General features: G+C 43.9%; 2 protein-coding genes across 2 annotated transcripts in view; both read left to right on the top strand.

Moving 5' to 3' along the window:
* Window positions 1-27,956, top strand: part of TRIO (trio Rho guanine nucleotide exchange factor) — a 2,940,676-nt gene that overhangs the window by 891,425 nt on the left and 2,021,295 nt on the right.
* LOC138642330 (uncharacterized) lies at window positions 15,853-17,677 on the top strand. The gene is made up of 2 exons (XM_069730428.1): window positions 15,853-16,097; window positions 16,245-17,677. The coding sequence occupies exons 1-2, from the start codon at window positions 15,982-15,984 to the stop codon at window positions 17,128-17,130; spliced, it is 1,002 nt and encodes a 333-aa protein (XP_069586529.1). The 5' UTR covers window positions 15,853-15,981; the 3' UTR covers window positions 17,131-17,677.

Here is a 27,956-nt window from a genome sequence, read left to right as displayed (position 1 = left end):
ATGCAGTTGTGCCTGGACTGCAGGATTGGACAGGTGTATCTGCTAATTGCAAAGCTGACTGGGGTATTTAGCTTTGCAGGACTCATTAGTCCCTGCCAGTTGTCAATGTTCTATTGCCAGTATTGGCTCTTTGCCTGGCCTCTCCTGCCTGCTGCCATTTCAGCTAAAGATAAGTGTCTTATTCTTTTTCTTAGGCTCACAGGCTGTGTGTCTATTTTTCAGTGCTGTTTATAGTTTCTATTTTGTCCCAGCTTCGACTGTCCTGTTGTTTTCTCAGTCTGGTTGGATTTGCTGGAGTTGCAGATATACTCTCCACACCTTTAGTTAGGTGGTGGAGTTTTTGTATTTTTCTGCGGTGGATATTTTGTAGATTTTTTGCTGACCGCTTAGTATCCTGTACTATACTTTCCCATCTAGGTAGAAGTTGCCTCCTTTGCTAAATCTGTTTTCCACCTGCGTGTGTCTTTTCCTCTCCTACTCACCGTCATTATTTGTGGGGGGCTGCCTATGTTGTTCCAAGGCCGCCTGATCATAACAGCAGTGTGGGAATTTTCCCACACAGCAGTGCCACAATTGACAGTATGAACTCTACTGTACTTTCAGTGGCAGAGAGATAAAGTGCGCAAGGATACCTTCTGTCATTGTATCGCGGAGCCCCTGGAGAGTGGTCGCATCAGCTGATGTGGCAGCTCTCCACGGTAGATCGTCGTGGGACACCCGTTTTAATTGGATTTCTGCGGATCAGGGAGTATATTGTTGATTATTTTAATATTTTTTACAGGTGAATCGAGAGCTTCGGGATCAAGGTGATTGGTGAGTATGTACTCTGTTGTATGTACTGTATGTCTATATATGTGTACTGTATGTACTGTATATGTGTATGTGTTATTTATTTTTTTTTTTTTACACTTGAACACAGTAGCCGGATGATGGGACTACACAGTGCTGCATACACACACACAGCACCGCAGACCTCCGCAGACACACACAAGCACACGCACATGTTCCCCGCCCACACGCAGTCTCCGCACACCCACATAGTCTCCACCCACACACTCTTCCCTCTCCCAATCTGCAGCTTTTATTGGACCCAACTCTGCAGCGAAACCACAGATCCTGCGGTATTGCTACAGATTTGACGGAATCAATGCAAGTCAATGGGTGCAGAAATGCTGCAGATCCGCAAGAATTGACATGGTCCTTTTTTGAATTTGCTGCATTTTCAGTGAGGAATTTTCCGCACCATTAGCACAACATTTTTTTCCCCCATTGATTTACATTGTACTGTGAATCACTTGCGGATCTGCAGCATTTCTGCGTGGAAAAAACTACTACTCATCTACTCATACTGTATTTCTATTCTCCATGCTTAGACTATGGTTACACCATCAGTATTAGGTCAGTATTTCACATCAGTATTTGTAATCCAAAACCAGAAGTGGGTCAAAAATGCAGCACTGCTGTACTTGTTTGTATTATACTTTTCCTCTTGTTATTTCTCACCTGGTTTTGGCTTACAAATACTGATGTAAAATGCTGGCCAAATACTGATAGTGTGACCATAGCCTTAGTGTGGCACACAGACACACTATGCAAAGACTAACCCCTTCACCCCAAAGCCTGTTTTCACATTCATGATCAGACTAATTTTTACAATTCTGACCACTGTTACTTTATGAGGTGATAACTCTGGAACTCTTCAATAGATCCCACTGATTCTGAGAATGTTTTCTTTTGACATATTTACTTCATGATAGTGGTAAAATTTCCCTGATATGACTTGGGTTTATTTTTTTAAAAATTGGAAATTTGGCAGAAATTTTTGGAATTTTGCAGTTTTCAAAATTTTTATTTTTATGCCCTAAAATAAGTCATGTCACAAAAATGGTTAATAAGTGCCTACTTTACATCAGCACAATTTTTGAAACATAGTTTTTTTTTATTAGGACGTTATAAGGCTTAAAAGTTGACCAGCGATTTATAATTTTTAAAACAAAATTTGCAAAACAATTTTTTTTAGGGATCACATTTGAAGTGACTTTGAGGGGCTTATATGGCAGAAAATATCCAAATATCACACCATTCTAAAAACTGCACCCCTCAAGGTGCTCAAAACCTCATTCAAATGTTTTTATTAATCCTTCATGTAAGGGAATGTGGAAGGAAAAAATAAACATTTAACTTTTTCACAAAAATTGTCCTTTAAACCTAACTTTTTTTTTTACTTTTGCAAGGTTAACAAGAGAAAATGGACCATACAAGTTGTTGAGCAATTTCTCCTGAGCATGCCGATACCCCATATGTGGGGTAAAACCACTGTTTGGGTACACGGCAGGGCTTGGCATGTAAGGAGCACTATTTCACTTTTTGAATGTAAAATTTGCTGACATAATCAGCGGACGCAATGCCATGTTTGTAGAGCCCCTGATGTGACTAAATAGTGGAAACCCCCTACAAATTACCCTAGTTTGGAAACTAGACCCCTTAGGGAACGTATCTAGATGTATATTGAGAACCTTGAATCAACACGTGCTTCACAGAAGTTTATAAAGTAGAGCCGTGGAAATAAAAAAAAAAAAATTTTTTACAGATAAATCTTTTTTAGCTCCAAATTTAGCATTTTCATAAGGATAACAGGAGAAATTGCTCCTTACAATTTGTTGTGCAATTTCTCCTGAATACGCCGATACCCAATATGTGAAGTAAAACAACTGTTTGAGCGCACGACAGCGCTGGGAAAGGAAGTAATGCCATTTGACTTTTTGAATGCAAAATTAGCTGGAATATTTATCGGACACCATGTCGCTTTTGGAGAGTCCCTGATGTGTCTAAACAATGGAAACCCCCTACAAGTGACACCATTTTGGAAACTAGACCCCTTTGGGAACTTAGGTATATGTGTACTGAGCATCTTGGATCCCAAGGTGCTTCAGAGAAGTTTATAACGTTAAAGTGAACCTGTCAGCCGATTGCGCACAGTAATCTACTCACAGTGTCAGGTTGACACCGTTATACTGATTAAAATGAAACCGTGGTTGTTGTCTAATCTTTATTTTCCGTTTTGAGATAATGATATTCTTGTTCCAGGCGGGCCTGGACGGGAGGGGGGTCTTTATGTGGTTCTCTGATTAGGTATTCATAATGCAGAATGCTGATAGGTCACTGATCTCTGTGACCTGCCTTCTAGTGTGCATAATTAATACCTGACACTAGGACTCGTAGAAGCTCTTGTGGGCGAAACGGCCATCGTCCCGTCTCTTCACTCTCCCGCTCCCTCGTGCACTCCTGCCGTTGCCGCACAATGTCTGTTATGGCATAAGTGCTAAATAAAGGACACAAATTTAGCTGAAGATACAGGGTGAGTTCCGCATTCTTTCTTTCTGTTTATACTAATTAAGTATTGAGTGTGCTGTTCAGTTTATTCTGATAGACTTTCAGTCATACATGGACATTTATGTAATGCTAATATACCTAGTTCTATCATTTATTGTATTTGTTATACTTTGCTGCCATCTACTGGCCATTGCTGTATTACACTGTAATATTTGTTATGGTACTTTCTCACAATACTTTTCTGTCATAGCTCCTCCTATTTTTTTCCTTCTCTTCCTGTTTTGTACTCCGTGCCATCTTGGAATACACATGTGCTGCAGAGCTGGAGAAGGATTCTCTTGTTACCTCTAACCTGGAGCTTCTATTATCTCTATCTGGTGATTCTATAACAGCTCTAACCTACAGTCCTCACTCTCAACTCATCTCACCAAGGTACTGTAAATAAAACCTGTTGAATGTATCACTGCATCATCCTTCCGGATCACCACGCGCAGCTGATAAGGACTAGGAGCACAGGATGGCGAGTAACGCTACCCACCATTGTTTATATAGCGATTCATGATCACATCCCTCAGATACATCTTCACAGCATCCACATATATCGGTGGCAGAATAGTAACAAGAGACCTAAGTCTTCAGTGTCTGTGCATATGCATTGTCTGCTAGCAAGTCTTAACCGTCCGCCATCTTAGCTAAAACATGTCTACAAAAAGCACCGTGGACCCATCTGCAAGTGAAGCACATCAGGTTCCTGATACCATAGATGCTGCAGGAGCAGAGTCCACACTTACGTACCACCCAGATGTGTAACCAAGCCGACACAAAAAGGCCAGAGAGAACTTTGAGACTACTAGAGACGAGTTCCATGATAACCTAGAACATTAATGGGGCACAGTTGATCACTATTTAGCAGCTCTTCCACGCTATCACAGTGACACCACAGTTTTAACCGCCACATTGAAGAGTTTATATGCCGCCTATGATTGCTACCAGAGACTGTTTGCAAGGTACATCACATTCCTGAGTAACTGTGACATGGAAGATGCCCCAGCAGAACTAACTGAAAGGGAAACTCTTCTCCAAGAAAAGACCTCATTAGTACGAGATGCCCAGGATAAAGCAGAACTCCGCATCGGTCTTCCAGATCATCTCACGCCAGGAAGTCAACATTGTCCGACAAGCTACTGGAGATCCGTGCGGCTGCAGAGGAAGCTAGAGTAAAAAGCTCATTTGCTAAAAAGGAGGCTGAAGTAGAAGCTCAAAGGAAATTAAAATTACTCCAAGCAGAAAAGGAAGAAGCAACTGCCCTTGCTAAACTGAAGGTCCTTCAACAAGCACTGGGACAAGATGATAATCCAGTCTTATTCCAGAAGAAATGGAAGACACAGCTGATCGCACTTCTGACTACGTGCTAAGACATTTAACATCTGCACCAGCACCACCTCCAGTTTCTAACACAGATGCGCCCGCAAGCCAAGAGATGTCGCCACCTACTGCCGACAAGGTAACTTCCAGCACTAACTTACTAATTAGGCCACAGCCAGCGGACCCTATAGAGACTAAACCGCAGTTTAACCCTTATGCCGCATCGTTTCATTCTGATTTGTCACAGTCATATAAGCCAGAGAACTTACATCCCCCACGGATATCACAAGTTCATCCTGCAACAATGACTGGGAGATCGGACATGTCTGACTTCGCCAGATACATGATTCGCCGGGAGTTAATAAACATTAGTCTCTCAAAGTTTGATGATCGTGCCGATAATTATAGAGCCTGGAAATCGACCTTTCAAGCAGTGATCCAAGACCTTAATCTCACTGGCAAGGAACAACTGGATTTGCTCGTTAACTGGTTAGGCCCTGAATCAGCAGAGCGCATAAAGACTATAAGGACAGTTCATGTGGACTACTCAGATGCAGGTCTTATTGCAGCCTGGGAGAGACTGGAACAAACCTACAGCAGCTCAGAAGCAACAGAATGTGCCTTATTTAAAAGACTGCAAACCTTCTCAAAGATAACTAACAGGGACAATAGAAAACTTCAAGATCTGAGCGACATGCTAAAGGAAATAGAATTAGCAAAATTAGACCCACGTCTCTCAGAACTGAGCTACCTAGATACTGCTCATGGCGTTAATCCAATAGTGTCCAAGTTGCCACACGGCATGCAGGATAAATGGGCAGACCACGGCTCACGATATAAAAGGCAGCATGATGTGTCCTTTCCCCCCTTTTCACATTTTTCCAGGTTCATCATCGACCAAGCTCGGATGAAGAATGATCCCAGCTTCGACTTCACTGAGCCTACTCCACCAGCATCATCATCATCTACAAGGTATGATAACATTGCCAAACGTAGAGATTTAAGGAACACAGTATCCGTGAGAAAGACTGACGTTCCATTTACTACACCTGCCTTCACTAAAACAAATAATGTTGCTCCTAAAGTCATGGACAGTAACCGTATGTGCCCTATCCACAAAAGGCCTCACCCACTTAAAGAATGCTGTGGATTCAGAGCAAGGACTTTGAAGGAGCGTAAAGATACCCTCAAGGAGCTTGGGATATGTTATAAGTGTTGCACCTCCTCAGACCACCTCGCTAAGGACTGTAAGGACACCGTTAAGTGCACTGAATGCTGCAGTGATAAACACGTCACAGCCATGCATCCCACGCCAGCTCCACGCAACTCACAACCTTCTGCAGCATCCAACCCTGCTCAAAAGCATGGCGGGGAGCCACAAGTCCCTGACCCAACTGTTGTTTCCTACTCATGTACTGAGATATGTGGAGAAGGGATTGTTCCTAAATGTTGTGCCAAGGTATGTCTAGTTCAGGTCTATCCAGAAGGACAACCCGACAAGGCCTCCACAGTGTACGTCATAATAGACGAGCAAAGTAAACTATCTCTAGCAAGGTCCAAATTCTTTGAGATCTTCGACATAAAGGGACAAACGACTCCATACACCCTAAACACCTGCTCTGGTCGTATTATGACTTCTGGCAGGAGAGCCTCTCGGTACATAGTCTCTTCAATCAAGGGAAACGTGCATATACCCTTCCCAACCCTAATTGAATGTGACCAGATACCTGATAACAGTGAGGAGATTCCCACTCTGGAAGCTGCGATTCATCATCATCACCACTTAAGGCACCTGACTAATGAAATTCCTCCTCTGGACACGAATGCTGATATTCTAATCTTACTCGGGAGGGACATTCTGAAGGTCCACAAGGTGCGCCAACAATGCAACGGCCCAGACGATGCTCCATACGCCCAAAGACTCGACCTAGGCTAGGTAATCGTGGGCGATGTATGTCTGGATAGGAGTCACAAGGCATCCGAAGTCAACGCCTGTAAAACGTATGTGCTCCAAAATTGTCGTGCAACTCACTTTAAGCCATGCCCTCATCACTACGAAGTGAAAGAAAGGTTCTCTGATTGCATCCAGGAGCCTGACATTATTCCCACTCCCCACGGTGATGACTTGGGGAGAACAGTGTTTCATACAACAAAAGATGACAACAAAGTCGCCTTATCCATAGAAGACAAGGAGTTTCTTAAAATCATGGACAGTGGATTCTTCAAAAATGAATCTGACCGCTGGGTTGCTCCCTTACGCTTCAAGGACCAGGCTTCCTAACAACAGAGAACAGGCCTTATCTAGATTCATCTCACTGCAGAGAACATTAAGGAACAAGCCTGAAATGAAGGAACATTTCATAGCTTTTATGGACAAGATATTTCGCAATGATCACGCAGAGCCAGCTCCACCATTGCAAGCTGATGAAGAATGCTGGTATCTACCTTCCTTTGGAGTGTATCATCCAAGAAAGCCAAAACAAATCAGAGTGGTGTTCGATTCAAGTGCCAAACATGACGGCGTATCTCTGAATGACGTTCTCCTCACTGGTCCGAACCTGACTAATATCTTTGTGGGAGTACTCATGAGATTCAGAAAGGAACCGGTCGCCATTACCGCCGACATCAAACAAATGTTCCATTGATTCATCATGCAACAAGATCACAGAAATTATCTCAGTTTTCTATGGCACCGAGACAACGACACCAACAAGGAAATGGTCGAATACCGCATGAAGGTGCACGTGTTCGGAAACAGTCCTTCTTCTGCAGTCGCTACATACGGCTTACATAGGACCACCTCCGATGGTGCAGCAGAGTTCGGGAAGGATGCCCAACAGTTCGTTGAAAAGGACTTCTACGTGGGCGATGGTCTTAAATCCCTGCCCACAGTGGAAGAAGCCACAGATCTGCTCAAACGGACACAAGGACCAGCGTTCCTTCATGACCAATGCGAAAAGACTGCCGTTGAAGACAGCTTCAACCTTCAGGATCCAGATGTCGACCCAGAGATCCATCCTGATGTCAGCACCTTCATCACCAAATTCAAGGAGAAGGTTGGCTTGGACTGCCGGCATTTTGATCGCTTCTCGAGATGGACGAGTCTGGTTCGAGCAATTGCAAGCTTAGTACACATTGTACAATGCTATCACAATAAGGACAGTAACACTGATTGTCACAGTTGGCATATCTGCCATAAGCCTCTCTCTGCAGAAGACATTGCTCTGAGTGAACTCATTGTGATACGCAATGTGTAGCAGAATGTTTTTCACAAGGAACTGGAATGTATACGTAAAAAAACAAGACATTCCTAAAAACAGCCTCATTGTCAACCTAAACCAAGTAATAGACGAGAGGTGTTTATTGATAGTTGGTGGTCGTTTAAACAAAGCTAAATTGGATAAGGCAGAAAAGAATCCTCTAATTATTCCTCGTCATCATCATATCACCACTCTACTAATACGACATTACCATGAAAAAATCAAACATCAAGGCAGACACTTCACTGAAGGAGCCTTAAGAGCTGCAGGCTTCTGGATTGGGAGCAAAGAGACCGGTTTCCCATTTAATTCATCATTGTGTTCAGTGTCGTAAGACAAGAGGAAAACTGCAACAACAACAGATGTCTGATTTGCCTGCTGATAGGACAAGCACAGAGCCTCCATTTACCTATGTTGGCTTGGATGTTTTTGGCCCATGGGCAGTCGCTGCACGTCGGACCAGAGGCGGGCATGCGGAAAGTAAACGTTGGGCAGTGTTGTTCACGTGCATGAGTGTACGAGCAATACACATAGAAGTGATAGAGTCCATGGAACTGAATTCAACACGAGTCCAGAACTTCTTGACAGCCAATGGCTGTTCCTGGGTCTTCAATCCTCCTCATGCTTCCCATATGGGCGGATCATGGGAAAGAATGATAGGCATTACCCGTCGGATACTGGAATTTATGCTGATGGACTCAAATCTTTCAAGACTCACTCACGAGACCTTGACCACTTTCTTAGCAGAAGTCTCTGCTATAGTAAACTTAAGACCTCTTGTACCCATATCTACGGATCCAGAATCTCCTACAATTCTCACTCTGGCAACTCTCCTTACCCAGAAACTTGGAACTGTTCCTAACCCGCCTGAAGACTCTGTGTCCGGTAACAAATATCAGAGACGGTTTAAATATGTGCAACATCTGGCTAATTGTTTCTGGAATAGATGGAAGAGGGAGTACCTGACACTTCTCCAAAAACAAAGAAAATGGCAACAAGTAAAGCCAAACTTACAAATAGGAGATATTGTCCTCTTGAAAGACCAGAAGGAGGAAAGAAACTCATGGCCTATGGGACTTATGTCTAAAACCTTTCCAAGTGACGATGGCAAGGTACACAAGATAAAAGTGACAGTTACTAAGCAAGGTGACCCTAAATCTTTTATTAGGCCTATATAAGAGATTATCTTACTCATACCGGTTGAGGATTGATTATCCATCCAATCCAGAAGGAACTCTTTCAAGGAACTTGAACCTTTGGATTACAAATGGGTTGGAGACAGTTTGGCCTAGTGCGGCTTCTCCAATCCAAACATGGGTTATTCTTTGGATTACTTCAGGAACTCTTTATAGACATTTGTCTATCTTGTTATACAATATGTTATTGTTGCATTGCATGCATTGTTTTTATCTTACAGGTTGAGGTATCCCTCCATGCACTTCTGGTAAACACTCCCAATTCGAGACTGATGGTATAGTGAAATCCAAGGATTTCAGACAGGGAGTGTGCTGTTCAGTTTATTCTGATAGACTTTCAGTCATACATGGACATTTATGTAATGCTAATATGCCTAGTTATTGTATTTTATACTTTGCTGCAATCTACTGGCCATTGCTGTATTACACAGTAATATTTGTTATAGTACTTTCCCACAATACTTTTCTGTCATAGCTCCTCCTATCTTTTTCCTTCTCTTCCTGTTTTGTACTCCGTGCCATCTTGGAATACACATGTGCTGCAGAGCTGGAGAAGGATTCTCTTGTTTTCTGTAACCTGGAGCTTCTATTATCTCTATCTGGTGATTCTATAACAGCTCTAACCTACAATCCTCACTCTCACCTCATCTCACCCAAGGTACTGTAAATAAAGCAGAAAAAAGAAAAAAATATATACCAGCTCACCTGTCGGCATGTGTTGTGGGGAAGCACGGATAACGTGTAGTCATCACGTGAGCAAGCAATCCGAAAAAAAGAGAAACAATATTATTATTGGAAGCTGGATTTTTTTCTCTTTTTTTGGATTACTGTAAATAAAACCTGTTGAATGTATCACTGCATCATCCTTCTGGATCACCACGCGCAGCTGATAAGGACAAGGAGCACAGGTTAGCGAGTAACGCTACCCGCCATTGTTTATATTGCGATTCGTGATCACATCCCTCAGCTACATCATCCACATATATCGGTGGCAGAATATTGAGTATTGTAAAAAAAAAAAAAAAAATGTGAAAATGGCACCTGCCGCTTCTGCTCAGTGGCAGATATCGGTGTATGTAGAGATTTCCTTCTCCAAGATGGCGCCGTCTACGCAGTAGCAGCTCTCGGCGATCAATAACATCAAGAACAGTGATTACTAGAATAGGACACTAAACATGCGAATATGCTGCAGCTCAGGTGCCACGTCTGGTGCTTGCCTTCAGAAGGGTTTTTTTCTCTTCAGTATGTACAGGTATTCAGTATGCAAACTCGGCGGCAGGCCAGTGAGGGATCAGTGACCTGTCAGCAGTCTGCATTATGAATACCTAATCAAAGCACCACATAAAGACCCCCCCCTCCAGGCCAGCCCCGGAACATGGTCATATCATTAACTCAAAACTGAAGATAAAGATTAAACAACCACAAGATGGATTTCATCAACCAAGATATCATTTTAATCAGTATAACGGTGCCGACCTGACACTGTGTAGGTTACTGCACAATCCTGCTGACAGGTTCCCTTTTAAGCCGTGAAAATTTTTACAAAAATCTCATTTTTCCCACAAAAATCATTTTTAGCTACAAATTTAGTATTTTCAAAAGGGTAACAGGAGAAAATGGACCCCAAAATTTGTTGTGCAATTTCTTTTGAGTTCACGGATACCCCATATGTGGTTGAAAACTACTTTGGAGGCACAGTGCAAAGCTTACAAGGGCATTAGCACCATATTGCAGATTTTACTTTGAGGGTGCCATGTTACATTGGCAGAGCCCCTGAGGTGTCAGAACAGCAGAACCCCCCATAAGTGACCCTATTTTACAAACTAAACCTCTCAATGAATTCATCTAGGGGTGCAGTGATTATATTGACATCACAGTTGTGGCACAAACATTTATACCATTGGGCAGTGAAGAAAAAATAATTTACATTTTTACCACCAAGATTGTGTGTTAGCCCCAAGTTTTACATTTTCATACTGGGAAATGGGTAAAATAGCACCAAAATGTGTCCCACAACTTCTGCTGAATGTTGAAATACCCCATATGTGGCTGTACAGTACTGCTTAGCCATACAGAGTGACTCGGGAGGGACGGGCGCTATTTCTCTCCTGGATTGCAGATTTTCTTAGACTCATTTGTGGATTCCATATACTGAGCCCCTAAGTGTTAGAAAAGCAGAATCCCCTTTCAAGTGACCCCATTTTAGAAATAATAACTATTTCAAAATGTATCTACAGATGTAGTCATGATTTTGACTCCATGGGTGTTTTTCCAGAAACTAGCAGTAGTAGATGTTGCTGAGTGAAAATTACAAACTGCTGTTGTAGTGATCAGTACATTGTAGTGACCAGTACGTTGCAGTCACCAGTAGATTATGTCAAGCTCATGCTTCTGGAGACACACACTTATGACTTAGGCAGGCTCTCATCAACTCGGAAATGCCAAACATGTGGGTGCTATATGTGGTTTAGGCACACTGGGGCTCAGAAGGGAAGGGGCATTTGGATTTTGAGAGTGAAGAATTTGCTGAATTTCTTTTGGGGAGCGAGGAACCATTTAGCTTTCCCTGCATGATACTCCTCTATGTTGCAGCATCAGAGCAGTTAAATACCAGCGATCGGTGCTTGCAACGATCGTGAGCATTGCTGTGGGGTGTCAGCTCTCACATAGAACGGACACCCTCACTCGACCACCGTTGCGCTCAGCGTGAGGCTGCGCATTCGCGGCACCGTATACATACTGCTGTTTGCGGGAGCACAGCTCCCGCAAAGCAGTATGTGTACTTCACGTGTCGGGAAGGGTTAAACCCCTCCCCGTTTAATCTAATTTCAGGTATGATTTTAATTTTGACTATACATGCTACTCACCACAGGGGAGTTTGAAAGTTCATCACATGCTTGAAGCAAAGTTGTTTGGCCATAATTTTGGAAAGTGAAAGTGTTTTGTGTGAAATTATGTCCAATTTGCTTTTTTTTCTCAGTTTTTTGTGTTGTTCCAATGCATACACAGGAACTAAACATGTGCAATTGCAATAATTTTCTGCAAGAAATCATTAATTTTCTGGAACAATTTGAAGAGTGCCAACACTTTCAGCCATGACTGTGTGGATATACAGTTAGGTCCAGAAATATTTGGACAGTGACACATGTTTATTTTAAATGTTTACCAAAACATATTCATGATACAGTTTTCTAACCTATTTGGGCTTAAAGTCCAGACTCGCGGTTTTCATCTGAGGGTTTTCACATCCTAATTTAAGTAATTGTTTAGGAATTACAGCTCTTTAATATGTAGCTGCCTCTTGTCCAAGGGATCAAAAGTTTTTGGACAATAATCGCAAAAGCTCTAAAATGGGGTGCATTGACTTTTCCATCATTAATCCGTCATCAACTAAGCAGGTAAAATATGTGGAGCTGATTTCAGATGTGGCTTTTGCATTTGGAAGCTGTTCCCTGTGAGCACACAAAGTGAGGTCAAATGAGCTCTCAATAGAAGTGAAACAGACCATCATTAGGCTGAAAAAAATGAAGAAATCTATCAGAGAGAATACAGAAACGTTAAGAGTGACCAAGTCAACAGTTTAGTACATTTTGCAAAAAAAAAAAATTGGGAATTCAAAAAGGCCTGGACGTCCACAGAAGGCAACAGTGATGGATCATTGCAGAATCTTTTCCATGGTGAAGAAAAACCTCTTCACAACATCCATCCAAGTAAAGAATTTTCACCACAGAAGGTTCACCTCAAGGTGCAAACCATTAATCAATTTTAAAATTACCGTAGTAAGGGCAGATTAGACTTTATCAAAAAAGCATCTAAATGAAGTTCAGCCTGTACCAGAATGGTGTAAAGGAGAAAGTATGGAGGAGACATAGAATGGCTCAGGATACAAAGCAGCTCAAATCCTCTGTAAAACATGGTGGAGGCAGTGTGATGGCATGAGAATGCATGGCTACTAACATCTCTGGGCCACTAGTTTTATTGAAGATGGTAATGAAAACAGAAACTAACAGATGAATTCTAAAGTGTACAGGGATAAAGTTTCTGCTCAGATTCAACCAAATGCAGAAAGGTTGATAGGACAGCGCTTTTCAGTAATAATAATAATAATAATAATAATCTTTATTTTTATATAGCGCTAACATATTCCGCAGCGCTTTACAGTTTTTGCATCATCACTGTCACCGATGGGGCTCACAATCTAGAATCCCTATCAGTAGGTCTTTGGAATGTGGGAGGAAACCCACGCAAACACGGAGAGAACAAACAAACTCTTTGCAGATGTTGTCCTGGGTGGGATTAGAACCCAAGACCCCAGCACTGCAAGGCTGCTGTGCTAACCACTGTGCCACTGTTCTACCCCTGTACAGTACAAATGGACAATGACATAAAACATACTACAAAATAAATGGATTAGTTTTTTAACCCCTTAGCGACCGCCAATACGCCTTTTAACGGCGGCTGCTAAGGGTACTTAAACCACGGTGCTGTGGAAAAAGTGAATAGCGCCCCCCAGAGTCGGATTTTATCCGGGGTCTCGGCTGCCTGGGGTAGCCGAGACCCCAGAGAACATGATTCGGGGGGTTTTTAACCGACCCCGCATTTGCGATCGCCGGTAATTAACCGTTTACCGGCGATCGCAAAAAAAAAACGCAATCTCTTTTTAATTTCTCTGTCCTCCGATGTGATCGCACATCGGAGGACAGAGAAAAGTGGTCCCAGGTAGCCCCCCAATACTCACCTATCTCCCCCGATGCTCCTCGTGTCTCCCGATTGGCGCCGCCATCTTCAAAATGGCGGGCGCATGCACACTGCGCCCGCCGGCCGGCACCGGGAGAATCTTTGGTGTCTCGGCTACCGGGGGTAGCCGAGACCCCAAAGAACATAATCGGGGTCGGTTTTACCGACCCCTGTTTTGCGATCGCCGGTAATTAACTGTTTACCGGCGACCGCAAAAAAAAAAAAAAAAGTAAAGTGTAATTCTCTGTCCTCTGATGTGATCGCACATCAGAGGACAGAGAAATAGGGGGATTCGGGGACCCTAGCATACTCACCTGTGTCCCTGGGTCCTCCTGCTGCTCCTCCTGGCTGCCGGGGAAAAGAAAATGGCGGGTGCATGCGCAGTGCGCCCGCCATCTGTCTCCATCTGCTGGCCGGCAGGAGAACAGCAGTTGGGGCTAAAATTAGTGTTAGGGGTAGGGCTAGGGGTAGGGTTAGGGTTAGGGGTAGGGCTAGGGTTAGGGCTAGGGCTAAATTTAGGGTTAGGGTTGGGGCTAAATTTAGGGTTAGGCTTCTTTCACACTTACGTCGGTACGGGGCCGTCGCAATGCGTCGGCCCGACATACCGACACACGTTGTGAAAATTGTGCACAACGTGGGCAGCGGATGTAGTTTTTCAACGCAGCCGCTGCCCAATCTATGTCCTGCGGAGGAGGGGGCGGAGTTACGGCAACGCATGCGCGGTCAGAAATGGCGGATGCGACGTACAAAAAACGTTTCATTGGACTTTTTTGTGCCGACGGTCCGCCAAAACACAACTGATCCAGTGCACGACGGACGCGACGTGTGGCCATCCGTCACGATCCGTCGGCAATACAAGTCTATGGGCAAAAAACGCATACTGCGGGCACATTTGCAGGATCCGTTTCTTGTCCAAAACTACGGATTGCGACGGATGCCAAACGACGCAAGTGTGAAAGTAGCCTTAGGGCTAGGGTTAGGGTTGGGGCTAAAGTTAGGGCTAGGGTTGGGGCTAAAGTTAGGGTTAGAGTTGGGATTAGGGTTTGGATTAGGGTTGGTATTAGGGTTACGCTTGGAATTAGGGTTAGGTTTGGGATTAGGGTTAAGGTTAGGGTTGTGATTAGGGGTGTATTGGGATTAGGGTTAGGTTTGAGGTTAGGGTTGAGATTAGGATTAGGGGTGTGTTGGATTTAGGGTTTTGATTAGGGTTATGGTTAGGGTTGATATTAGGGTTGTTTTGGGGTAAGGGTTGTGATTATCGTTAGGGTTAGTGATTAGGATTATGGATCAGGTTGGGATTAGGGTTAGGGGTGTGTTGGAGTTGGGTTGGAGCTAGAATTGGGGGGTTTCCACTGTTTAGTTATATCAGGGGGTCTCCAAACACGACAGCCAATTTTGCGCTCAAAAAGTCAAATGGTGCTCCCTCCCTTCTGAGCTCTGCCGTGCGCCCAAACAGTGGGTTACCCCCACATATGGGGCATCAGCGTACTCGGGATAAATTGGACAACTTCTGGGGTCCAATTTCTCTTGTTAGGCTACGTTCACATTTGCGGTTTGCGCCGCAGCGGTGTCGCCGCAACGCGCAACACAGTGAAAACGCAAACAAAACGCATGGTTTTGTACCGCATGCGTCCAAAGCATGCGTTGTAAAATGCAGCGTTTTTTTTAAACGCAATTGCGTTTTTACAAAAAAATGCAGCGTTTTACGACGCATGCGTTTTCCTTAATTGATGTTTATAATGTGTCTAGACACTAGATAAAGACTACCAATGGATAGAAGAGGGTGGGTGTATGTAAAGTGTGTGTATATATACCCTGGCAGAGATGAATTTGTCCCATTTTCCTTGTGTCTCAGCATCATGATGGAGCGTTCCATGGAGAGTATCTACCTGGATATGGAGGTGGATTTTGCCTTGGCCAATGCTTATGCTACCGCCTGATATCATCAAAGGAAAAGGGATAAACGGAGAAGGAGTCATCATCGCTTTTGGCTACACCCTATTGTGGAAGTCCGGGAGAGCCGTGGAGCCTACCATTGATTGTTTGGCGTGCTTAATGACAACCTGGAAAAATATTATGAATATACCAGGATGTCACGAGACAGCTTCCGCTATCTTCTGCGTCTTGTGGAAGGAGCCATTACCAGGCAGGACACACAGCTCCGGAGATCAATTTCCGCAGATGAACGGCTGCTGGTTATTCTACGGTACGTAGGTCTTTGAATGACTGTGATATGTTTTTCCCTTTTTTTTTTTTTCCCTTTTTTTAAATTTGTTTTGGGTTGGGTATGGTCAATGTAATTATTAAAATACAATGTCCTTTAATGTAATTTCTTTGTTTTTCTTCTTGGCAGTTTCCTGGCTACTGGAGAGACCTTGAGATCCCTGCATTTTCAATTCAGGATTGGAGTCTCGACTCTTTCTGGAATTATTTCCGACACATGCCGTGCTTTGTGGGACAATCTACGTGGAGAATTTTTACCCGTCCCTACAAGTGAAATATGGGAGGCCAACGCCAAGAAATTTGAGCAAGTCTGTTCTTTTCCTAACTGTATAGGAGCTGTTGATGGGAAGCACATTCGGATTACAAAGCCTGCAAGAAGTGGATCTCTCTTTTTTAATTATAAAAAATACTTCTCCACCGTGCTCATGGCAATTGCAGGTGCGGACTGCAGGTTTCTCGCCGTGGACATTGGAGCGTTTGGCCGTGCAAATGACTCACGAACATTTAAGGAGTCTGATATGGGCCAAAGGTTATATGAGAACAATTTTAATTTCCCCCAGCCACGACCTCTTCCCAACACCGAAGGCCCGGCAATGCCATTTGTTGTGGTTGGGGATGAGGCATTTCAGATGTGTGCCAACCTACTGAAACCCTACTCCAGTCGGGGCTTGGACCACACAAAAAGTATTTTCAATTACAGACTGTCCAGAGCCAGAAGAACTGTGGAGTGCGCCTTTGGCATCCTTGTCTCCAAATGGCGTATATTAGGATCTGCCATTAATCTGAAAACTGAGACAGTGGATGAGGTTGTGAAGGCTTGTGTGGTTCTCCACAATTATATTATGGCCAAAGAGAGACTGAACGTGGAACTCGATGAACCCATTCCAAACCCATTGCCCGATTACCAAGATCATCCTCTGAGGACAAGTGTTGAAATTGTGCAGATGAGGGATCGATTTGCTTCCTATTTTGTTTCAGATGTTGGCCGTGTAGCATGGCAAGATACTATGGTGTAGTGTTTATGTTTGACTATTGTATTACTGGTTTTAACTACAACACTAAATACCTTTTAACTGTAACTGTGCTAAATATATAATATAATGATAGTAAAATATTTATACAGTATTATGTGCAATAAATGTCATCAGTGTAGGTGGGTAATGTAATTTCCAATTTGGCATCTACCTATACTTCATAAATGTTTGTGTTTTGACTAAAATTGCTACCCTTTTTATAAAGACTTGTTGTTTAATAAAAAATTTTTTGGATTTTTCAACACTTCTCAAAAGTACATTTATCTACCAACTGGGCTAAACGGTGTACTGCACAAAATGTACTCTGGTGATCACCAGCTACCAAATGTTCTGCAAAACCCTTATGTATACAATCTAGGGCAGTCACCCGTCAACATAATTCCGGGACCAGAAACAATCGGTACCGGAATTACGTGTCCGTGTGCCCCTACGTTTCTGTGGCACATCAGTGTGGCACACGTGTGTCGCCTGTGTGCCCACTGGGTACCACACGTACCAGCATCTGGTGCTGAAGCCGCGATTCATAACTTCCCTGCAGCAGCGTTTGCTGCAGAAAAGATATGAATTATATAGTGTTTAAAATAAAGATCTATGTGCCCCACGCCCTCCCACCCCTTGTGCGCCCCCCCCCCCCCCCCCCCCCCCCGCTGTTCTGAAAATACTCACCCGGGTCCCTCGTTGGCTGTCGCAGCTTCCTGTCCTGGGCGCACCTTCTACTGTATGCGGTCACGTGGGGACGCTCATTTACAGTCATGAATAGAAGGGTCAACCAGTATGGGAGGTGGAGCCGCCTATTGATGACTCTAATTGGCGGCCCCACGTGTTCGCATACAGTACAAGGTGCGCCCAGGACAGGAAGCAGAGACAGCCAACGAGGGACCCGGGTGAGTATTTTCAGAACAGCGGTGGGGCGCACAGGGGGTGGGAGGGCGGGTTGGCACATAGATCTTTATTTTAAACACTATATAATTCATATCTTCTCTGCAGCAAACGATGCTGCAGGGAAGATATGAATCGCGGCTTCAGCACCATGTGGGGGGGACAGCGCTTACTATAGCGGTGTCTCATGCACGCACACGGACTGCAGACGGACAACGTCCGGGTGCGGTACGTGTTTACACGGAACCATTGACTTTAATGGGTCCCTTATACGTGCGCTCCCACAAACACTGACATGTGTCCGTGTTTGGAAAACGTAGACAAGGACCCCAAAAAAACAATGACATCTGAACAGATGCATTGATTTGGTCTACGTGTGTCAGTGTCTACGGTATGTGAGGAAAATGTCACCTCACGTACTGGAGACACTGACGTGTGAAAGTGGCCTAAAGTGTTTCTAAACACCTCATACAGCAATGTGAGACACCCAAAAAAAGGAAACGGGAAAATTGAGAAAATTGTGTCTGACATTGCATATATATGAGGTGTTTTGAAACACAAGATATGTGTAGACGGCGCACGGTGTATATTGCCGAGAAGTCTACTGCCCAATAAAAACACATATTGTTTGAAATATAAAACTTTTATTTGGGGAAACAGGAAAAAAGGATGGGAAATAATACTATGGTGTATCAACCTCAGTTACCATGGGTGAGTGGTAAGTCTCTGTTTGGGAGTGGGGAGAGGATGAGGATGTGGAGCCATATTCCAATAAACTAGAGGGCAAGCCCTCAATGTAAGCTGGCGATGAGACAGCAACCTCTGCAGGGGAGGGAGGAGGCATAACAAGTCTCCCACTTGATCTCGACTGGCTCTGGCTGCTCCTGCTCCGGCTCGACCCCAGCCGAGATCTGGGTGTTTGTGTTGGAGCAGCCAGAGACTCAGATGATGACCTTGTAGTCTTCCTCCTCTTTTTTTTTCTTCCTTCAGCATGACGGGTACTGGAGGCTGAGGGCCTGGCAGGAGCAGGAGTCGGCGGCGCAATGTAATGTCTGTGGTGGCGTTCCTCCGCACGCGGACCTCGGTGGGATGGCTGGAGCGGCTCTGCAGCAGGAGTCGGAGTCATGCTAGCCAGCGATGGTACTACGGGCATTGTAGTCGCTGACTGCATTCTCCGAGCCTGCTGCAGAGCCCTCACGTAGGAAGTGTTGCAGTCCTGCATCACCGAAATCTGGAGTTCCGGCGTAAGGTGTTCCAGCATGCCCTTAGCAATGGTACTAAAAAAATGTTTTGCCGGCCTCGAGAGCTCGGTTTCCATTGTTTCAAGGCGCCGGTCGATATTGGACAGAGCAGTGTCCATTCTATCGCCCAGCGCCTTGAAACAATTCTGGAACACCGTGCTCAAATGCAAAAATTCGGGCAGCGGCCTGTCCGAGGCCCGCTGACGCTGATGGGAATACCCGAAAGAAGGAGCGCCAGAGGCATCGGGCAGGGGAACACCTGATGGACCGGCTGCCGGTTCCCCAGAAAGTGGTACAAGACTGCTCGCGCTGTGGGATGGCTGTTCCAGATGGCGATTCATGACGGACCGCTCCAGATGGGCCAGGCTCGAGGGTGCTGCTGTGTGTTCTGTGAAAAGAAAAGGGCAACATTAGTCTACAAATAATAATCTCTCACATACGCCAAATCCTGTAATAATAATGTTTAAATTAGGTCACACAACAATAGATTACAATCCTCTGTCTATCAGTGTTTGCGGAATTCCGGTACCGAGTTCCAACAATTTTGTGATATTGCGAATCGGTATCGGGATCGATATTAAAATAAACAATACAACTAAAAAATATTGATATACTCTCCTCTCCGACGCAACCTGGACCTTACCGATGTAACCAGCAGCTTCCATTCCTTTGAATGAGCGCTTGAAAGACCAGATGACGTTGCGGCTTGTGATTGGTTGCGTGTCGATCACGTGACCGCTCATGCAACAAATCACAAGCCGCAACATCATCTGGTTTTTGAAGCGCTCATTCAAAGGAACGGAAGCTGCTGGTTACAACCAGGACGCGTCAGAGGGTGAGTATATATGTCAATATTTTTAATTTTTATTCTTTACTTTAAACATTTATATGGAGCCCAGGGCCAGAAGGAGAGTTTCCTCTCCTTCAGACCCTGGGAACCATACAGGATAGCTTCAGATACTTGGTGTCCAATTATTGCTATTGGGTATCGGTATCGGCGATATCCGATACTTTTCGGGTATCGGGCGATACTATACGATACTTTGAAGTATCGGAAGTTATCGCTCAACACTAGCAATATACCATCCCAAAAGATATGTGGATGCCCAATATGCTACGCTGACTGCGTGGATGGCCAATACACTGTGTGCCTGTAAAATCTACTATGTGGATACGTGGCTAGAACATGTACTATGTGGCTGTGATATAGTGGCCTGGCAATATACTATGTGGATGCGCAATGTACGTGGCTGGGCAATGTATGATGTGGCTGTGCAATATGCTATGTGGCTGGGCAATATGGTATGTGTAAAATGCATATTGTGCTGTACCAGAAATACTTACTTTCGGCGGCCAAAGACCGGTCTCAGGAACTGTAACGCCCTGCTGTATTTGTAGGGCACAGACCTGGCCGCAGCAGCACCACTGCAAGCTTGCTTCTCCTCAGCACGGAGGACCTTATTGAAACGGTCCTTCATGGATCGCCATCTGGTCTTCAACTTTTTGACTGTGAATGAAAACAACAAAAATGGTTAAATATTTTGCATTTAAAAATGATAACACAACCGTTTGTGATGCAAAGTTAAAGGCGTTGCTCACATCACACACGGTTGTTTTATCCTGGCCTGATGATAGCGGCGTATCAGCAATACTCACCAAAGTTGCCTTTCTCCTTGGCTGAAGCGCTGTCAAAGCCATCCCACAGCGCTTTTGCCACCTCAACCCACATCCGCCTAAACACCACCTGGTCCGCGTGCCGGGGGTCACGGCTGTCCCACAACGGGCCACGCTCCTGGATGCTGGTAATTAGCAGGTCAACATCAATACTCTCGTGTTCCCATTGTGAAACCTAGAATAATAGGAAAACAGTAAGGTTAAATGGTTGAAAATATTCACAACAACCACCTGCACCTGTCATGATATGTACTTTTGCCCTGTCCTGTATTTGAAGTATATGCCACTTGTTTGTTCTTGTGCTGGGAGTTCACCTAAAATGTCTCCTTCCCCCATTACTTGCTGCCCTAATGTCAACATCACAAGTGAAAGAATAGCCATCCTTCCTCACAGCTGGATTAGTAAAGAAATAATAACCAAAAAAAACAAAAAATTTTTACTTACTTGCCCGCTTGACGCCACACCTTGGCCACGATCTCCCTGCTCCTGCTGGGTCCCTTCCTCCTAACTTGAAGAAGCCTGTACAAATTGTTTTAAAATTAGTGCCAAGGCTACAAATGACACCGAATAGTAAGCAACTGGACATAATTACTCACCGCACTCCCCTGTGCCGATTGGCTAGCTGGTGAATCTGACGCCATTGTTTCAAGTTATTCTGTAAGGAGAAAAAGAAAAAAAAAATTATTCAAAAGCAAACACTACCACATACAATAGCATAGCAAAAAATTTAACAAAAAAATCATTACTACCACAATGGAATGTTCACTCATAGGACAATGCAAACTCAACAAGCCATACCACAATGCCATACATCGCAATTGAATACAATAGCAGATACAACACAATGCAGAAGCAAAAAGTGTCATCCAGAATAGACCAAAAAACATTCAGCTACAGGACACCACTAGGTACAATTTTGTGAATAAAATGACCCATATCTTTCTTTTAAAAAAAAAAAAATATATATGGCACAAGAACTAGAACGCCATACTTTACAATTACAACAAGACATTATCCAAAACAACACCATCTTGTACCACATCATACATCAGAAACAGATATAAAAACCATTTGATATAAAGCAATAAACATTATGGTACAGCCGCTGTTAAAATCTACAGCAACCCAATATACAACATCAACCATAGTCAAAGCGAAAAAAAAACATGAAAAAAAAAAAAAAAATCACCAGCCCCCCAAAAAAATTAGCATCCATAATAAAAACTTTACAATGCAAACAGTCACGGAAGGACATATATGCCATATGGTTACAAACGCCGGAAATATCAGATACATTAAACACAAAAATAAATAAAATAAAACATAACAATACAATGGGGAAAAAAAGGCATATTTCCGCACGGAACAACCCAATCATAACCCCCCCACCACCAAGAAAAGACACCGAAGACAATAAATGAGCCAAGAAAACGCCATACGGTTACCACAAAAAATAGAAACCAGAATAATAACAAGACATTCACCAGAAATTAAACAATAAAAAATCATTTTGAACAACCGCATGACACCAGAAAAACACAAAATCCAATTACAACAAATCTAAAAACCAGCAAGGCCGGAGACAAGAAAGGCCATCGTATAACATCAGAAATACATTAAACCAGATACATTTTCAATAACAACACACAGTGGCATAACCATACAATAGCACAGACCAAAAATTGCACAAAAATACATTCAAAATCAAGAAATAAAACACAGAATAAAATGCAATGAGAAATATATATATATATACTTACAGGTTTTGAAAGCAGATTGCTCCTCTCTGTGTCTTCTCTGGTGAATAGTGTCTTCTCTGTTGAATAGCCTAGTGAAAGACAATGCCAACCCCTTTTCTTTATATATATATATATATAGTGACCTTTTGTCAGTGTCTAGACACCGTCTAGACACTTTTCCTTGTTGTTTAAATTAAAACGCATGCGTCGTACAGCGCACGACAACGCAAGTGCTTGCGTCCTATGCGTTGTCAATACACTTCAATGGGGAATTAGGCGCATTGACAACGCAAACACGACGCAAACACGACGCATGCGTTTTTTAAAAAGTAGGCGCCACCGAAAAAATGCAACATGTTGCCAGGTGCGGCCAAACGATGCATGCGTTGCAAAACGCAACACAACGCATGACAACGCATGTCCATGCGGCCCCAATGTTAAAGATAGGGCCGCACGACGCATGCGTTGTGTTGCAGCTACGCCGCTGCGGCGCAAACCGCAAATGTGAACGTTGTAAGGACTGGCGGAACGCACCAAGAGAGATGATATAGGTGCGTTCGCAGTCCGGGGTCCACCGTGCAGGTGAAACCTGCTGCTAGGAAATGACAGACAATATGGCGGTATTCAAAAGTATACACGCGTGGGTTAAACCTCACCCAGCGTGAAGAAAGCGATCCTGTTGCGTCACAGGACCGCGGTACCGCACATAGAGCGCGAGCAAGTGGTCAGCGAACTAAACCCCAACAGGGATTGTAGTCCGATTAGACCCTTGCTGGCACTACACCGCTACTGGGTGTGAAAGGAATTATATAATTAAGGCACCGAAGTGCGAACTGTGCCATGCTGGCAGGCACCACTAAGCACCCAGACGTGGGTCAGGAAGCGCACACTGGCGCGTGGCACCGCACTGGCGGTCACAGCAGTAGACGCTGACACGTGTGTGACACGTTGAGTGATAAGTCGGGCGCTAGATAGCAGCCATACTCCATACGCGAACAATCATACAATAGGGTAGAGGTATTTAAAGAACGACTTGCACTCACAACAAACACACGTATTAAATTGTACACTAGCGCATGGCCGTGCGGTCATGCGCAGTTTATATAGTTGCAGGACAGGAAGCGCCCACAGAAACTTTGCCCTTCCAAGACCTGCCAAGAGGACCAATAGAATGCGCTGCAGAGTCTGAGCACATGACCCTCGATCTCCAACGGGAGATCTTACCCTGGGCATGCTCAGTGTGCGCAGACAAGGACTTAGTCCCAGAGAAGTCCTCTCGCTGCTGACCAGTATAGGCTTTACAGGCAGAAGCTGGAGAAGCAGCAGTAACTCTTCTCACAGAGTCAGACTGAGCGAGACGCTGGGATCGACGTCCCTGCTGAGCAGGCTCCACTGCGGCTGGAGGAGAATGGGAGACCGCAGCGGGGACGGATCGAGATTCCCCCTGTGCAGCAGAGGAAACTCGACTCCTAACAAACGTAGCCTTACCCTTGTGAAAATAAAAGCTTGGGGGCTACAAAATCTTTTTTGTGGAAAAAAAAATATTTTTTATTTTCACGACTCTGCATTCTAAACTTCTGTGAAGCTCTTGGGCATTCAAAGTTCTCACCACACATCTAGATAAGTTCCTTGGGGGGTCTAGTTTCCAAAATGGGGTCACTTGTGGAGGGTTTCTACTGGTTAGGTACATCAGAGGCTCTGCAAACGCAACATAATGCTCGCAGACCATTCTATCAAAGTCTGCATTCCAAAACGGCGCTCCTTCCTTCCGAGCTCTGCCGTGCGCCTAAACAGTGGTTTACCCCCACATATGGGGTACCAGCATACTCAGGACAAATTGGACAACAACTTTTGGGGTCCAATTTTTCTTGTTACCCTTGTGAAAATAAAAACTTGGGGGCTAAAAAATCTTTTTTGTGGAAAAAAAATATTTTTTATTTTCACGACTCTGCATTATAAACGTCTGTGAAGCACTTGGGCATTCAAAGTTCTCACCACACATATAGATAAGTTCAATGGGGGGTCTAGTTTCCAAAATGGGGTCACTTGTGGGGGATTTCTACTGTTTAGGCACATCAGGGGCTCTCCAAATGTGACATGGTGTCCGATCTTAATTCCAGCCAATTCTACATTGAAAAAGTAAAACGGCACTCTTTCTCTTCCAAGCTATGCGGTGTGCTCAAACAGTGGTTTACCCCCACATATTGGATATCGACGTACTCAGGAGAAATTGCACAACAACTTTTGTGGTCTAATTTCTCCTGTTACCCTTGTGAAAATTAAAATTTGTGGGAGAAAAGATCATTTTTGTGTAAAGAAAAGCGATTTTTTATTTTCACGGCTCTACGTTATAAACTTCTGTGAAGCACTTGGGTGTTCAAAGTGCTCACCACACATCTAGATAAGTTCCTTAAGGTGTCTAGTTTCCAAAATGGTGTCACTTGTGGGGAGTTTCCACTGTTTAGGCACATCAGGGGCTCTCTAAACGTGACATGGCGTCCCATCTCAATTCCAGCCAATTCTGCATTGAAAAAGTCAAACGGCGCTCCTTCACTTCTAAGTTCTGCGGTGCGTCCAAAAAGTTGTTTACCCCCACATATGGGGTATTGGCGTATTCAGGAGAAATTGCATAACAAAATTTATGGTTACATTTCTGTTTTTACACATGTGAAAATAAAAAAAAAATGGTTCTGAATTAAGATGTTTGCAAAAAAAAGTTAAATGTTCATTTTTTCCTTCCACTTTGTTTCAGTTCCTGTGAAGCACGTAAAGGGTTAATAAACTTCTTGAATGTGGTTTTGAGAACCTTGAGGGGTGTAGTTTTTAGAATGGTGTCACACTTCATTATTTTCTATCATATAGACCCCTCAAAATGACTTCAAATGTGATGTGGTCCCTAAAAAAAATGGTGTTGTAAAAATGAGAAATTGCTGGTCAACTTTTAACCCTTATAACTCCCTAACAAAAAAAAAATTTGTTTCCAAAATTGTGCTGATGTAAAGTAGACATGTGGGAAATGTTATTTATTAACTATATTTCGTGACATATCTCTCTGATTTAAGGGCATACAAATACAAAGTTTGAAAATTGCTAAATTTTAAAAATTTTCGCCATATTTCCATTTTTTTCACAAATAATCGCAAGTAATATCGAAGAAATGTTACCACTAACATGAAGTACAATATGTCACGAAAAAACAATCTCAGAATCAGCGGGATCCGTTAAAACGTTCCAGAGTTATAACCTCATAAAGTGACAGTGGTCAGATTTGCAAAAATTGGCTCGGTCATTAAGTACCAAATTGGCTCTGTCACTAAGGGGTTAAATGCAAAGAAGTGGAATATTCTGCAATGGCCCAGTCTTGCACCAGATCACAACCCTATCAAGCATGCATTTAACATGTTTAAGACAAAACTTAAGGCAGAAAGACCAACACACAAGCAACAACTGAAGTCAGTTGCAGTAAAGGCCTGACAATGCATCACAAAGGAGGAAACCCAGCATTTGGTGACGTCCAAGGCTTCTGGCGGTCATTATCTACTAGAGATTCTCTATAAAATATTAAGAATGAACATTTTACTTATGATAAAGGTAATTTGTCCAGTTGGTTTCAAGCCCCTGAAATGAGGAGGCTTTGTAGAAAAATGGTTGAAATTCCTAAAATGTTTCACAGTGGATTTTTTTCCAACCCCTTTAAGTAAACCTGTAAGTCTACACTTTAATTACATTTTAAATCCAAAGTAATGATATGCATAGCCCAAGTCATGAAGCTTCAATAACAAACCAAATATTTTTGGACCTAATTTTATGTGTATGTGTGTGTGTATATATATTATTACACTAGCTGTTTCCAGCCAGCTAACGCTCGGCACGCTCATTGCTATCTAATTAACGCTGCTGGTGATTAAAGTAAATAATGACAACAGTCATTAGCGCTTACACAGGTGGTAAATTGACTTAAAATGAAGTTAATAACAATAATAATCATTAAAAATCTGAATAGTACTAATAATACATTTTATTTACAGTGTAAAATAAAAAAACAAACTGGATTCAGTAAGATGTGCGTTTTTATTCATTCCAGCATCTAAACAAATTTCATAACGAAACATAAGTTAAAATTTATCTGTAAACACAATTAAATGTATAGTCATTTTCGTCATTTTCAAAGATCTTTCCTTCACTTCTGCCAGGTACAATTTAATGTGTGGGGACGGGATTGTGTGTGGTAATGTGCTGGGGGGCGGGATTATGTGTGGTAATGTGGTAGGGGGATTATGTGTGGTAATGTGGTAGGGGGCGGGATTATGTGTGGTGATGTGGGGGGCGGGATTATGTGTGGTAATGTGGTGGGGGCAGGATTATGTGTGGTAATGTGGTGAGGGGCGGGATTATGTGGAAATGTGGGGGGCGGGATTATGTGTGCTGATGTGGTGGGGCATGATTATGTGTAGTGATGTGGTGGGAGGGCGGGATTATGTGTGGTAATGTGGTGGGGGGGGGGGTGGTATTATCTGTGGTAATGTGTGGGGGGCAGGATTGTGTGGTAATGTGGGGGGCGGGATTATCTGTGGTAATGGAGTGGGGGGCGGAATTATGTGTGGCAATATGGTGGGGGGCAGGATTATGTGTGGTAATATGGTGGGGGGCGGGATTATCTGTGGTAATGTGGTGGGGTGGGATTGTGTGGTAATGTGGTGGGGGGTGGGATTATCTGTGGTAATGTGGTGGGGGTGGGATTATGCGTGGTGGGGGCGGGATTATGTGAGTTGATGTGGTGGGGGCGGGGTTATGCGTGGTGATGTGTTGGGGCGGGATTATGCGTTGTGATGGGTGGGGGGCAGGATTATGCATGGTGATGGGGTGGGGGCGGGATTGTGTGTGGTGATGGGGTGGGGTGCGGGATTGTGTGTGGTGATGTGGGGGTGGAGCTACTGTGCAGGGGCAGGATTAGCGAGAGTGATGTGGGGGTGGGACTATGTGTGGTGATGTGTTAGGGGGGCGGAATTATGTGGTAATGTGGTGGGGGGGGCGGGATTATGTGTACTGATGGTGTGGGAGTGCAGGATTATAAGTGGTGATGGGGTGGGGGGCGGGATTATGTTTGGTGATAGGGTGAGGGACGGGATTATGGGTGGTGATGGGGTGGGGGGCCGGATAGCATGTGGTAATGGGGTCAGATTATGTGTGATAATGGGGTGGGGGCGGGATTATGTGTGGTGATGTGGTGGGGGCCGGGATTATGTGTGGTGATTTAGTGGGGGGCAGGATTATG

The sequence above is a fragment of the Ranitomeya imitator genome, chromosome 6 (assembly GCF_032444005.1).
Source record: "Ranitomeya imitator isolate aRanImi1 chromosome 6, aRanImi1.pri, whole genome shotgun sequence".
Lineage (NCBI taxonomy): Eukaryota > Metazoa > Chordata > Amphibia > Anura > Dendrobatidae > Ranitomeya > Ranitomeya imitator.
Note: the sequence above shows the minus strand (reverse complement) of the source record. Positions and strands in the feature narration are given on the sequence as shown.

What these genes read in the sequence shown, in the direction of transcription:
- LOC138642330 (XM_069730428.1), top strand. Translation starts at nt 15,982, where the DNA reads ATGTCACGAGACAGCTTCCGCTATCTTCTGCGTCTTGTGGAAGGAGCC. An exon ending in CGGCTGCTGGTTATTCTACG is followed by an intron (nt 16,098 to 16,244) that starts GTACGTAGGTCT and finishes TCTTCTTGGCAG; the next exon opens with TTTCCTGGCTACTGGAGAGA.